Source organism: Daphnia magna, linkage group LG2 (assembly GCF_020631705.1).
Source record: "Daphnia magna isolate NIES linkage group LG2, ASM2063170v1.1, whole genome shotgun sequence".
Classification (NCBI taxonomy): domain Eukaryota; kingdom Metazoa; phylum Arthropoda; class Branchiopoda; order Diplostraca; family Daphniidae; genus Daphnia; species Daphnia magna.
The window spans coordinates 14,029,333-14,043,579 of NC_059183.1; the positions used below are offsets into that span (position 1 = coordinate 14,029,333).

The 14,247-nt window shown below is 40.1% G+C and overlaps 4 protein-coding genes across 8 annotated transcripts; 3 read left to right on the forward strand and 1 right to left on the reverse strand.

Annotated features, from left to right (window-relative positions):
• The first annotated feature begins 22 nt into the window (after nucleotides 1-22).
• On the forward strand, nucleotides 23-4,461 carry LOC116916691 (protein tramtrack, alpha isoform). Of its 5 annotated transcripts, none has more exons than XM_032922006.2 (5): nucleotides 23-154; nucleotides 542-1,327; nucleotides 1,404-1,575; nucleotides 1,637-1,837; nucleotides 1,964-4,461. In XM_032922006.2, the coding sequence occupies exons 2-5, from the start codon at nucleotides 593-595 to the stop codon at nucleotides 2,449-2,451; spliced, it is 1,596 nt and encodes a 531-aa protein (XP_032777897.1). In that variant the 5' UTR covers nucleotides 23-154; nucleotides 542-592; the 3' UTR covers nucleotides 2,452-4,461. The 5 variants fall into 5 exon arrangements, with proteins under 5 accessions (XP_032777897.1, XP_045025318.1, XP_032777896.1 ...); XM_045169383.1 differs by having other exon boundaries at nucleotides 1,640-1,837; XM_032922005.2 differs by lacking the exon at nucleotides 23-154 and adding an exon at nucleotides 226-243.
• Nucleotides 4,462-5,761: 1,300 nt separating this feature from the next.
• LOC116916752 (trypsin-1) lies at nucleotides 5,762-7,440 on the forward strand. The gene is made up of 9 exons (XM_032922092.2): nucleotides 5,762-5,920; nucleotides 6,018-6,148; nucleotides 6,222-6,310; nucleotides 6,393-6,540; nucleotides 6,620-6,736; nucleotides 6,824-6,950; nucleotides 7,027-7,048; nucleotides 7,124-7,214; nucleotides 7,309-7,440. Exons 1-9 carry the CDS (start codon nucleotides 5,878-5,880, stop codon nucleotides 7,363-7,365), a joined length of 825 nt encoding a protein of 274 aa, XP_032777983.2. The 5' UTR covers nucleotides 5,762-5,877; the 3' UTR covers nucleotides 7,366-7,440.
• Nucleotides 7,441-9,432: 1,992 nt separating this feature from the next.
• LOC116916717 (galactosylceramide sulfotransferase) lies at nucleotides 9,433-11,118 on the reverse strand. The gene is made up of 4 exons (XM_032922048.2): nucleotides 10,752-11,118; nucleotides 10,586-10,648; nucleotides 9,639-10,523; nucleotides 9,433-9,582 (listed from the first exon to the last, which is right to left on the reverse strand). The coding sequence occupies exons 1-4, from the start codon at nucleotides 10,880-10,882 to the stop codon at nucleotides 9,486-9,488; spliced, it is 1,176 nt and encodes a 391-aa protein (XP_032777939.2). The 5' UTR covers nucleotides 10,883-11,118; the 3' UTR covers nucleotides 9,433-9,485.
• A 1,054-nt stretch (nucleotides 11,119-12,172) lies between these two features.
• Nucleotides 12,173-14,007, forward strand: LOC116916737 (trypsin-1). The gene is made up of 10 exons (XM_032922071.2): nucleotides 12,173-12,330; nucleotides 12,411-12,544; nucleotides 12,633-12,709; nucleotides 12,796-12,891; nucleotides 12,969-13,020; nucleotides 13,120-13,233; nucleotides 13,364-13,493; nucleotides 13,577-13,597; nucleotides 13,662-13,754; nucleotides 13,821-14,007. The coding sequence occupies exons 1-10, from the start codon at nucleotides 12,285-12,287 to the stop codon at nucleotides 13,874-13,876; spliced, it is 819 nt and encodes a 272-aa protein (XP_032777962.2). The 5' UTR covers nucleotides 12,173-12,284; the 3' UTR covers nucleotides 13,877-14,007.
• Nucleotides 14,008-14,247: the final 240 nt, after the last annotated feature.

Sequence of the window (14,247 nt, forward strand, 5' to 3'; positions counted from 1 at the left end):
AAAGAGAGAGAGAGAGAGAGATAAATAGTTGGTAAAAAAAAAATGGGAAAAAAAGGCGGGTGGTATTCGGAAAACTGACAACGTCTAGCGTGAGTAGAAAAAAGGGGTGGGCCGGACAACATGGCGACAAGTGGTTATTGAAAAGAATACTAGGGTAAGTGCTATTTGGGGTTGAACGTCTCGTTTTTTCTCAGGTCCCAGTGCGGTAGGATACATCTACTTCAGTCTGGAACTTTGATTCAGGTAGAATTGGGTTAAAGGTCGAAGCTTATCAGGCTCTATTTGCAGCCCTCAACCCTAACGTTGGCTAACGCAGACTAGTCTCACACATACACACACTCAGTTCACCCCCCTTGGGGCGATTTGGGTTTGTTTTTCTCCTCTCGCTCTCTCCTGTTCGCTTAGTCCGTGGCCTGAAGTGGGTTGGTGAGCGCTGCTTCGTGCTAGGGTGGGGCATTCGGGTGTAAATTGTCGTTCTCTATTCAGAAGTTTTGCATCATAGTGATTGTGTTTGTTTTCATCTGTGTCTCGCTCTCCCCAGGTACAAGACTGTGACTTTGTGCACGAGTCAAATGCTAGCAGCACCAGCACCATGGCCTCATCCTCTCCGTCTCCCCAGCAGCAGTTCTGCCTGCGATGGAATAATCACCAGTCTGCCCTCGTCTCTGTGTTTGACCACTTGCTCCAAAGTGAGGCCTTTGTCGATGTTACTCTGGCCGTTGAGGGTCTTCTCCTCCGAGCCCACAAATTAGTGCTCTCAGCCTGCAGCCCGTATTTCCAGGCTATGTTTGCATCCCATCCAGCCAAACACCCAATCATCATTCTCAAGGATGTCCGCTACAATGACCTGCGAGCACTTTTGGATTTCATGTACAAAGGAGAGGTGGCTGTCGACCAGGATCGTCTTCCCGCGTTCCTTCGACTTGCTGAAAGCCTTAAGATTCGTGGCCTGGCCGAGTTTTGTGAGGAAAGTCTCTCGCAAGCCACGTCGCAGCCTCCCATCTTCGATTCACTGTTGGATTCGCAAAAGAGGAGCCATCCGTCAGGACCTCCCTCACTTTCGCACCAGCAGTCGCAACAGCAGTCCCTCAATGCTGTTCCCGCGCCTCTGACGGCTGTAGAGCTTTTGCCTGTTTCCAATCAAAGACCGCCAATTGATTTCAGCGTGCCGGCCATGGCCAGTATGTTTGGATCGCCAATTCCCTTAGCGTCTGTGCGTAGTAGTAGTAGCATGAGCAGTTCAACCAAACGGCCTTCCAGCCCTCAAACTTATGCTCATCACAGGAGGAAGAGAGGCAGACCGCCTCGTCAATCTTATTCTGAATCGGTAATGAATTTTTGACATGTTTATGCCGTAAGAACAGTGACCAAAAACACTTTGAATTTCTTCCCATTTTTCACAGGCTGGGATATTAAACAACGTTGTTGGACTGAAATCAAACGCTAGCAAAGATGCCCGTAGTTCGAGCCCCGAAGTAATGGAGATGAACGTCGATCTTCTCTCCATGGGTGTCTCGAACAACGGTCCCAACACTGCTCTCAACCCTCACGCACCGATCAATTCTAACGCTCACGGTAAATTATTCCATTTATTCTTAAAACTAAGCAATCTATTCATTTCTCTTTTAACTCAAAGCAGATTCTTCCTGCACGGCTCAAGACGATCACATCAAAGGGGCGTCGTCGCGGAATTCCAGCCCCGTCAACAACACCTCTATTGCGAAACACGAATCCTCACCTCTGCTGGAACCCGACACGCGACCAGACGGCTTAGAACCTCAAGCCGGACCGTCGCAAGAAAGTGAATTTGACAGTAGCAGACGTGGTGGAAAATCAGGTTTGATTTCATTCCTTGTACTAATCTTTTGACATACCCCCCCTCACCAACCCTTTTCCCCGCTTCATTCTTGGATATTTAATTATTTTTCTTTTCTTTCCTTAACAAAATAAAAAAATAAAATAGGGAAGGGCAACAGGAGAGCCCGTGGACGGCCGAGAGGTTACGGTCGCAACGCCAATTCGCTTGACCGTTCACTTTTATCTGCCGATTCGTTGGATGATTTGGCTGGCCCGTCGCAAAGGGAAGGTTCAAGCACGCCGGATCGGACTCTGCTCGGCGGCTCCAATAACAGCAATTCAAACAACACGGAGCAGCTGCAGGAGATGTCGATTCGCGGCTTGAACCTCTTCCGCTACGCTTCCGTTTCGGAGGAGGGCATGTACCGTTGCATCCCTTGCGAAAAGGAGCACGTGACGCGGACGTTCAAAAACAAGTACAGCTTCCAACGACACGCCTACCTCTACCACGAAGGCAACCAGCGCAAAGTGTTTCCATGTCTGGTGTGCGGACGCGAGTTTTCACGGCCCGACAAACTCAAGCACCACCTCAAGACCGTTCACGACTACGCCGTGCCGCGCGAGTATAGCAATGCCTACTACTCTCTGCCCTAGTATTCGTCACGGCTTCCACTTCTCGTCACACTCTCGCCTACCTGCCCCAGCTTTTGTTAGGTAAAGCAGGAAAAACAATTCCTCTTCCTTCTCTTTGCCTCCGTCAGTTCCAAAAAAACAGAAAAACAAAACAAAATCCAAAGTGCTTCGTTCATTCATCATAATGTCGCGCTCGCACTATTGTTATTATCGTTATTATTATCGTAGTTTAAGTCATCAGTAATACTTTCACCCACTCTATTCTTTTTTTTTTTTTTTTCAATCACCTGTTTTCTCATCCATTTTTATAACCCCCGGTGCCAATAGCTCATCAAAAAAAAAAAAGCAAAAATCCATATCCGCTCAGCTCCTCCTGCTCCTCTTCCTCCGCCTAGGAAGAGGGGGACAAATAATTGAAACACAACTACCTTTTTTTCGCACGGCCACTGCCTGAAGAAGTGGAAGCAATGTTGAGAGAATCTTATTGATTATTTTTTAAGTTGTTTTGAGTTTGAAAGAGAGAAGAAACAAACTTTTTCTCTCCCCCCCTCCTCCCTCTTTTTTTTCTCTTGTCTTTTTAACGACACGAAAAATAAGGGGGGAAAAAAAAGTATCGGGTCTCGGGAATGAAACGCGGGATATCCAACGCCAAAAGCCAACAATATCGGAGTAAACAACCCGATCGAGATCGATCAGGTTGCGTTTTTATTTTTATTTTTTATGTTACAGAAAAAGACAAAAACAAAACAAAACCCTTATTATTCTTTAAGTATATATATTAAATATTATACGAAATAATTCGTGTGTTTTTTCGTTTTTTTTTTTTAGGTTTATTGTGGGATCCCTGGTCTCTTTGATTTTTGTTTTAAAATTTTGTTTCGCGTTCGCAGGCAGACACTAACTTTTTTGTACCACCACTACACGCTTTAAGAGAAAAGATGCAGTTCTTTTCGCGACAGTGCGCCTCTCTCTCCCCCCCATCCCCATATAGTTCAATTGTTACAAGCGGTGAAGATTTCCGGTGATGGATCGATTCGAAATTCGTTTTTAAAAATCTCTGGGATTTCATTTTGTTTAGTTCGTTTTTACATGACAATCCCAGGGCGGGTTTCGAACATCCGATGGCATTTCATTGTTGTTGATGTTTGTTTTGATTTTTTATTTTATTTTTAAAATAATCTCTTTTACTATAACTACCATTAGTACCATAACTTTGATTTTTGCATAGGCCTTTATTGCGCACGAGTAAAGAGAGGAGAAAAAAAAACAGGAATTCGGTAGAGCGCGCGCGAAAAGAAGTGAATTTCAAAAACAAAAAAATGCATTTTTCGCGCTCTGCCTTTCCCCCTCCCCCCAATTTTCCCTGTGTACGTATTTTTTTTTGCGTGTGAACGTGAGCGTGAAAGTCTTTGACACGTTTAAGGTTGTGCTCTCCAGACAAAGAAAAAAGAAGAAGAAGAAGAAGAAAAAAACACAAAAACAAACAAAAAGAGGGGAAAAGAATTAGAAAAAATTAATTGTTGGGTTTTGTTGTTGTATGCTGTTACATTGTTGTCGCAATCTAGTAAAAAAAAAGGAAAAAGAAAAAAATTTTTAAGAGGGAAAAATTCCCCCCCATCTAATCCCCCCCTTTTTAAAAAAAAACCTTTTAAGGTTTACAAAAAAAAAATTAAGAAAAGAATTAATAATAATAATAAAATAATAATAGAGTATGGTGAATTTTTGTTTTAGTAGCATGTGCGTGAGTTGTTGATATACACCTCCTCCCCTCCCCCCTCCCACGGCGATTCGGAAACCCAGTGAAGCCAATCCATTTAATGGATTTCCAAAATACAGTACACAACAACACAATGTAGTTGTAGCTAACAAAACGAAAATTTAAAGATAATTTTTTTTTCGCAGGTCTGAAAAACAAAAACCAAAAATTTGTTTATTCTTGAATATGTAAACATACAGTACATTTTCTATTCAGTGTTTTTTTGTTTTTTTTTAAGCTCCTGTAATCTCCGTAAAAAAAAAAGAGAAACCCAAGTTCAAAACTCCATATTTTTTTTTTTTGTAATCAAGTTTTTTAAAAACAAAACAAAAAACCAGAAATGAAATGATTTTTAGGAAACAATTTCAAAATTTCAAGCGAAAAATGAAACGAAACGTGTTCAGAGCTCATCTCTTCTCCGTCTCTGTCGCTCTCCGATGCCAGTGTGTTGTTTTATTTTGCGTGCGTGCGTGTGCGTTTTGTATCTATCTATTTCTATAAGCGTCTCGTTTTTTTCTCTGATTTTTATACGCGGGAGCAACCGATGTGTAACCAAAAACTGCCTTTTTGTCCTCTTTGTCTTGTTTGTACGGTTTTTTTTTTTTTCTAATTATATAATTTTTTTTTTTCATTTCTATCATCCTCCCGACCACACACACACACACACACAAAGCAGCTTCTTACCTCAGATCCTGATGTCTATTTTTCTTTTTTCTTTCATTTTCTCCTTTTACCGCAAATATTCGTACTATGACGTTTTTGTTGAGTCTTTATTTTGAATTTTTTTTTTATATGATTGAACTTTATAGTAAAACAAAAAGTAACAAAAATGAAGGATATATATATAAATGAATATATATAAACTATTACAAGCACCTGCCCAAACTCCTCCCTTCCCCCGATTCCAAATGTGTTTTTAGAACCGAAACGGTAATATTATTTTTTTTTTTTTCCCATCTTAAGTTTTAGTATATCCCTTGTTATCGTTTTTTTTTTTTTGCCGTTATAACACAACACCATTCTAGAACGCACCTGTCATTTTATCCCCTTACCCTCCCCCCCCCCTCCCCTTTTTTTTTTCAACTTCTTTGCATTTGTGAAAAACCAAAAATTTATATACTGGGTTGGGTCTTTATATACACAATTTTCATTTCAAGAAGAAAAAAAAAAAAAAACTGTTGACATTTTTGCATAATTCGTACGTTACGATAGCGTTTGTTATGTCTTCTTTTGTTACCAACATGAAAAGAGCTGGAAACAAGGGCATTTTTTGCGTGTTGATAAACACAGTGTGGCGTTTGTCCATTCGATATACGCAGAGATTATTATTATTTTTGTTTTCCCATCTTACTTAATATTACATCTGTGTCTTCACCTTTAAAAAAAAAAAAACATGTGTACACCTGCGGTTTGTGTTGTACGCAAGTTTTTATGATCTTCGCGTTGCCTAATTTGGCGTTTCGCAAGATATGAAGGGAAAGATAGCGCTGGTGTTGAATGTAACACGAACGTTTCGACACGACCGCGGAACAAGATCGATAAAGATAAACGATGATAAAGTCACAACCAAAGGCCAACGAAGAGATAGGAATGGGTCTTTACCTTCTTTTCTTTAAAAAAAAAAAGGGGGACGCACCGAGTGAGTTCATGTTGCATTGGTGAATTATTTTAAGTTATTCAGTCGTCTCAACATGAAGGTTCTGGTTCTCGCTTGCCTCCTCTCCTGCGCCACAGGTAAAAATTCAATTTTTGCGTGTCTTTTTTAATAATTTGTTTTTCTACCTTTAAATCTTTCAATGCTGTGAACTTTTCTGTGTGACGTCATACGTAGGCCAGTCCGTGTTCCCGCGCCTGCCAACATCCGTTCTGCTGAAGGGAGATCAGTTGTTAGTGACCGGCGGGAAAATAGTCGGCGGGACGGAAGCGGTTCCCAATGAATTCCCTTGGCAAATATCTCTACAGGTAAGTTGACAAATTCGATGAATCAATTTTGAAACATTTAATTTTACGCCCAGTTTCTTGTGCTTTGATTAAGAGACGCTCGGCAACGGGCTGGTCACATAGTTGCGGAGGATCGGTCTATAATCAAAATTACATCATCGATGCAGCTCATTGCGTTGACAGGTATATCTTTCTGGGTGTCGCCATTTAATTGATCTAGACTATTCGCTGATGTAATAATCAACGGCAAATATGATTTATTTAGGACTGTTGCAAGCTCATTGCGAATAGTGGCTGGCGAACATAGTTTGTCGAAGACTTCCGGCCTTGAACAGTACCGAAACGTGTTATCCATACGGGTACATGAAAACTACGATTCAAAAACATTCGCAAACGATATTGCCCTTCTCAAGGTACGAAATTCGTATTATTTTTTTTTTCTTTATTTCAAATTTCAAAATGATTTATAATAAAATGAAAATATAATTCCAGATGGATAATTCACTCGACCTTTCTACTGCCAAAGTCCGTCAGATCAGCCTACCGACTGCAGGGTCCATTCTCAATGCCGGAACCACTTGCATCGTCTCCGGATGGGGTACCACTTATGTAATACCTTTACACATTCTTGACACTTCAAAAATTTCGTGTTTTTCACATTTCAAATGTTTTCCCTTTTTCTTTTTTTGTTGTAAGGCTGGTGGCACAGTATCGGACGTGTTACGCAAAGTCGCCGTACCCGTCGTTTCCAATAATGATTGCGATTCAATGTATGGGGCTGGTTCCATCTTACCTTCGATGATGTGCGCTGGTTTCGTCGCTGGTAAAGTTGATATCATTCATAAAAATCAATTGGCAGTATCACTGAATAAATAAAACTGAAATGAATCTGATTTCAGGTGGAGCCGATTCTTGCCAAGGGTAAATATGAACTTTACGTTTATTTTGAAGGGGATGTTCGATGAATATTCGTTGATTTTTTTTTTTTTTTTGTAGGGATTCAGGTGGCCCGCTCGTCATGTTAAATCCCAGTGTCCTGGTGGGCGTTGTTTCTTGGGGGAATGGATGCGCTTATCCTGGATATCCGGTATGACTACACCGTTAAGGACAGTTGAAAAGACAATTCAACGCTATTAATCTCTTTCTTTTCCTTTTTTTTTTTTTTTTCACTTGGTAATTAGGGTGTGTACACCAGAGTTTCGTCATTCGTTAACTGGATTGAGAGAAACGCTGTGTAAGCGTTTAGCATGTGAACAAAGTCCTTGGTCGATAACGCAAGTCTTACAAAACAGACAGTTAAATTTTTAATTTTTCAAAACCATTTCTTTGCAAATCTGTCTTGAATAATTTAAAGAGTGAGATGGAGTTACTCCTGTACACTTCCTGGTACATCACATGATTGACTAGTCAGTATACAATTGATTCTTGTCACACAAAAAAGCTTTACTTTTCAATCAAATTTGCTCCAAACTACACGTAACCGTGTCCATTACCCAGTTACATTACTTGTCAAGCATCAACGTCACTGGAACATTCTCCAAGTGTTTGAAACTTATGACATTCCGAGAAGCAGTGCCTTAGGTGATTAGGGTGTGATCCAAAGGCAAACCATTGGTGTGTCGCAATATTAGCAGAGTTTTATCGATCAAAATTACATGTACATTCAAATTCACTCTTTTGATAAATGAACAGCATGAAGTAGAACCCAATGCGTAACAGTCCATTTTGCATTAAGGTTTTTTATTTCGCCTCATCTTAACGTCACTGGGTGAAAGTAGGATTGTTTCCTCGTCGTTCGTATGGATTGACGACTGATATTAATTCCAGATATTTTTCTTTCTTTGCTGTGGACGAACCATAAGCTCCTTTATTAGTCAACCACATGGACGGTGCCATGTTCTAAACATGGGCAAACAGTCTATAACAGTAACGAACAATTAATTACGTCACTGTCTATGATCTAATTCTAGTGAGCTCAGTAAACGAATCAAATTCCAATATGACATACGTATTACATTACGGACGTACATACGTTGGCGAAGGTGATGAGGACTGTCATCGCGTTACTAATGCCAAGTGACACGAATGACGAACAAATTAACGAATACTGACTCGTTGATTAAACAAAAACAACGTTCATTGAATGAAAATGGCGAGAAGCAGAGCTGAAGTTATTTAATTCAAGACAAATGGTACTAATTAGTGATTTCAATCCACACATTGTTACGTAATGTAGACAATGACTGCGGGCGGTTTCATGGGATAAGGTCATCCAGCCTTGTTGCTCACACACATCGAATTATTATACAATCAAATGACGGTGCACAGCATTTATTTTTGATTGTGTTGTGCTTTGGAATTAGTCATCCTGTAAATTCCTACGAGATCCTAAATGGCATAAATGTTGAACTGCCTGCGTTGGATGAAACGAAGCACGAGAAGAGTTTGTTCCCCTCTAACGATACTGTGACGTCATTCTTTTAATAACATTCTTGATCAGTTATGGATGAATTTTTACCATCATTTAGCCTTAAGGGTTGATAAATTACCTTTCCTGAAAATGAACACTGTTCGGGTGCTATAGAAATGCTAAAATGTGTTGAAATTTTTCCAGGAATTCATAGCAGCAGAGTTGTTACAAGCTAGTTTTACACAGCAATATTATCAATAATGATTACGTAGAAAGCTATCTTTATATTACCGGACACTTTTAGTGTTTTTCATGACGTCGTGTTCATCCTTAGACTACTCAGGCGCTAATATGAGCTATTGCTTTTTTTTTTTTTTTTATATCATAAACTCTTATTAGCGATCTCAGTACGTCAAATGATGAAAACGATTCATCGCCCTGAACAAAGAAACTATAGACATTCTTGTTCTTACAGTAATGCAACACACCCTATTTCAAAAAGCAGCTATTTATTTATTTCATACTAGTTCAATCATGTAAATATTCTTAGATGAGCATCAAATCGTTGAAGATGAAGCTCTTCATTGAAACGTTGTAACTAAAAATTCAAATAGGAAAACTTGCGTCAATTGTTTTCAAAGCCCCTGCACACACTCAGCCAAGTGGGAAGATAAACTTGACTCGAAACAATGCTGGATTTATTATCGGTAGTCTCCTGTTATCGTAGAGCCTATGTTAGTTGACGCAGTATAATGATAGCTTGTGTCAACAGCCGATAGGGAAATCGACAGCTTTGTTCTACATTGAACCTGATTTACACTAGACTGTTATTAGCTAAACTATACAGTACTTTTTCTAAATTAATTTTTCGAAACATGAACTGGCAACTCACTTGTCGAAGGGGAATTTGTTTCTTGTATTAAACATCACGCCAACCTAATAACAGTTTCACGTTGGCTTCAATGCTTTTGACAACAATCGCTTCTGAAATATATTGAGGAAAGCTGGCTCGCTCATTGCAAACAGGGAACATCCTTTGTGCTCCCTATACAAACGAAAACATCAGCTTGAAAACGAAATTTCAGTTGAGAAAATACTTACTCGTTGATGACGTAACCAATAATGTTGTTGCTGGTCTCTTTAAACACCCCCGACAGCTTTTCGTTGCCGACTTCTTGGAGCACGCACAGATCGTACAGTTCGTTGTTAGCGCTTTTCAATAATTGCGCGTGCTGTCTGACATGGCCAAACTGACCGTAGAAACCACTTTGAGCGATCCAGTCGAAAAAGTTGGAATGTTTCTGATTTATTGCGGCCACTCGTTCGTCAAACCGGCGCGAGAAATACCGAAAGATTTGGACATCAGCTGCCAACCAATCGGCCAGTACATCCCTTTCCCTTCCGTTCAATGGGCTCGACTTATCCGGTTTTCTTCGGTTCAAATCCAGATGGATTACATCTTTCACAGACCAATTGAGCAAATCCATTAACAGGACAAGAGATTCATCCATTCGGTGGGCCATCATGACGAGATCGAACTCTCTATCCAATCGTTCAATTTCTCTCTTCATCGCCTCTTCGTCGTCGAAGATGTTGGGAGACAGCCCCATGTCCCAGGCCATTTGATTGCGACCGACATAATTGAGCCAGCGCTTATTCAGCACAGGTAACGAGGGCTGTGTTTTGATTTTCTCCACCATCTCGTGGATATCCTTGACTCCGTAAAACTCTCTGAATTTATCTTGGTAGTGAAACATGGAGACGAACACTTCCACCGGGTCCCGCACTATGGTGAACGTCGGGACTTGCTCGTTCAGTAATATCATGACTTCTTCCCGATTCCAGCGGTTGTGCAATGAGAAAATGTCGAAAGGCAAATTCCTCCATTTCGTGTTGTTCAGTGTTCTATGATCGAACAGCGCAGTCTTGGACAGATAGTTCCCACTTTCGGGTAAAACGACGTTTAAATCATGCTTGTGTGCATATCTGTAAAAAATGTTCCAGTGAAACGAAATACAAGTTTTAGCTTTGTCGATTTGACCTTATACCTGAATATGATATTTTCGATTGTGCTGCTACCGCATTTGTGATTTTTCATGAAAGCAAATTTTCTGTTTCATTTGAAAAACAAGAAATTATTGAAATCCATAAGCTGTTAGTGACCTGCCATTAAGTGCAGTCAGTGCTAAAAATAAACACAACATTATCTTTCACCTGGCTGGAGTTAGGTTTCTCTGGGGCTTCATCGTCATCCAATGAATACAGGTAACAAAAAGGGATATACAAATAGCAGCGATGCACCATTTGGAGAATCGACGGTTCAATAAAACAGAAAAACGATACATCCTTTCCACTGCGCCGAATTCTGCTGCATAAATAAAATTCAACTTCGCTCACATTTACAGAGGATCCAATCGGTCAATTTGAGCGTTTTAAACGGCCAAGCCAATACTATCAGCTAATACAGCTTCAAGTATCTTGTTAATTGTTACCTTTCTCAAGATTATTCAAACAAGTCACAACAGCAAAGAATAGACGAAACGTTCAACTGATGGCGTTGGCTGTTTACGAGTTCCAATGTGTTCTTACGTAGGCATATCTTTAAGGCCATGCCAGAGATAAAGAATTTGAACGTACAGTGCAGTTAGTCTGTTTAAATGCTGTTATCTGCTATCTTTTGGAACAAAACCTTCCCGAATTTGGATTGAAGATCCTAAACAGTTTTGCGGGGATGCTCGGGGACGCTTTTGTTCCTTCCTTCGAACTTACGTCGTATGGCAAATTAAAAGAGAAGTTGCATTTGTTCCAAACGTTTATTTAGTATGCAGCAACGTGTGTTTACATTTTTGGAAAAAGGGAACCAGTTAATGTCCCATAAAGTCATTTGAAATAGGAGGAGTAATAGTATACATGTTGTTCAGTACCATACAGGTAGATTGAAATTGTTGGCAATTGTATTGAGTATATATTTTTGATCGTTTTACCGCCCTCCTGTTAGTGATAGTGGTATATCTTGTAATGGCGAGTTGGACTGTGATAGCCCATCATATTTTTGTGTGCTAGATATTTACTTATCTTTATTGACGCCAGTGCACGTCACTAAAGGATTTACAGGGGCCATGTACGTACGTATTTTGGGTTTTTACCTGTTGTTCGAACTTTAGAATTAAACAAAACGTGAACGTGATTGGACTCTTCGAATCAAAAGGACGATCGTTTAGTTTGACGGCTCAAGGAATAAACAAATATGATTCCAGGTGCTCATTTTGTAAACAAGAACATCTTCCAACTGCATATCTCCTGCTCAGTGACGTCTTATTATAAAACAAAAAAAAACGGGATATTGCATAGATCGTTGTTTTTTGGCTTCGTATTTTGATGCGACATCCACAAGAACTTTAGCTAGGCTATTCTTTTACAATGAAAATTAGTCTGTCTCTTTTATAAAATACCCATGTCTGAAAATTCGAAATGTTTTGTTTTCTTTCGTATAGTGAAACGTGAATGCAGGTTGGGTTACGAGGTCGTATTTGCAGACGATGCGTCGAGGACAAGATAAAATGCAGAATGCATTGCTGGTTGTTTGTTTTAGATTTTTGTTAAGGGATTGATAAAAAAAAAACGATCAAGTCTAGTCCAGTATTACGATGTTGTGTTTAACGCAATCAGCAATTTGGTACCTCCCTATAAAAGCTAACCTGCCATTAAGGCAAGCGATTCATTTCGTCTTACGCTCTGGAATCAAACATGAAATCTGTTATCCTTTTGATCGCCCTTGTGGCTGGCAGCATGGGTAAGATTTAATACTCTTTTATTTTTATTTTTTAAATTTAAAATGTTAATCATCTTGATTTCACTGGATGTTGACATTAGCTGGCAAGCTGACGCTGCCCCGCCTGCCACTCAGCGTGCTTATGCGTGGTGGATGGCCCATGATTGATGATGACAGGATCGTCGGTGGCACCCAGGCCAGCCCCAATGAGTTCCCATACCAGATTTCCCTTAGGGTATGTACATTTATAATCTCTTGAAAATTCACAAGGCGCATTGAAAAGTCAGGTGAAGTTAAAATTTACTTCGTTCGTGATCGTGTAGCGTTTGGGCTCCCACATCTGCGGTGGCTCCATCTACAAGAGCAACTGGATCATCACCGCTGCTCACTGCACTGACGGGTGAGTTGCAATAATTGCATTGAATAGAAATTTTCAGATTCTTTCAAAAACGAACAAGGTCATTAACAATCATTGCGTGAAAATAGAACTTCTGTCGGATCCATGTCCATCGTTGCTGGTGAACACAGCCTGTCCATCGATTCCGGAGATGAGCAGTACAGCGACATCTTGTCCAAAACTGAGTTAGTATACCCTTATTCAATTTCAAGCGTGTCAAGGATTTTTTCGAAATACAGTTTTCATTTTTATTGTTAAACAGACACGAAGCTTACAGCTCCCGCACTCAGGAGAACGACATCTGCCTTCTGAGGGTATGCAAAAATAGTTTAATTTGCACCAGTCAGTATTTATTTACGTAATTGGAGGCAATAATTTAACACTTTTTTCAAAATCTATTTCATCTACAATAGTTGAGCTCCCCACTCTCGTTGAACACCAAAGTCAATGTTGTCCGTCTCCCAGCCCAAGGAGCCGAAACTGCTGCAGGAACTAACTGCGTTGTTTCCGGTTGGGGCACCACCTCGGTAATTCATTTTGCGATATTTAATTGCTTTATATAGTATATAAGGAAAAAATTGCTGGCTTTACACACTTCAAATCTTTGAAATGGCAGATACTTAGTGCATTTTCTTTCAAACTTGAATTGATTTCTAGTCCGGTGGCAGCACGATTCCCGACATTCTTCGTAAAGTTACTGTCCCCATCGTGAGCGATGCCACTTGCCGTGACAGCTACGGAGCTACTTCCATCACCAACTCCATGATTTGCGCCGGATTCCGTCTAGGTATCCATCAACAATCAAAAAGCATTTTGAAAATTTTCATTACACCTTATCCTTATTTTCTGTCCTTTACTTGAATGATTAAGGTGGAGCCGACTCTTGCCAAGGTAAAATTCAGAAAGCAATGATATTTGAATCAGAAATTAAATATCTTTCAATGTTACCTCACAGGTGACTCTGGTGGCCCCCTCGTCGATGAAGGAACCAACCTCTTGATCGGTGTCGTTTCATGGGGTATTGGCTGTGCTGATCCTGGTTACTACGGTATGATGTCATTCTTTTTCGTGCAATGTTATCTGACATCTAAAATCAAATATTCTATTGATACAGGTGTCTATACTCAAGTTTCCTACTTCCACAACTGGGTCGTCGGTATTGCTGGTTAAGCACTGGTTAAGCAATTAACGAATTTTCGCCAACAATCCCATTTTCATGAACTATTGGTTACCTTTTTGAATGCACTTCTTCCTCTTCTAATGTTTTCGAAACACAAATAAACTGTCTTAGAGCTTCATAAGCAAACGAAAGTTGTCGCAATCATTTTAGTCGAGTCTCAAAGTAAAAAGAAGATGAAGGATCTCTTGTCATTCGAAATCGACAAAGACTTTTGATTAAGCTGGTGTTAGCCAACCCTCGTTAATTAAGCAGGATTCATGTTGGCTTGAGGGAGTGATAATTTCTTTTTGGTGATTTTCTGTTGTTACGTGCAACTTTGTAAACCCCATACTTAAGAACGCCATTACCTAAAAATGATCGC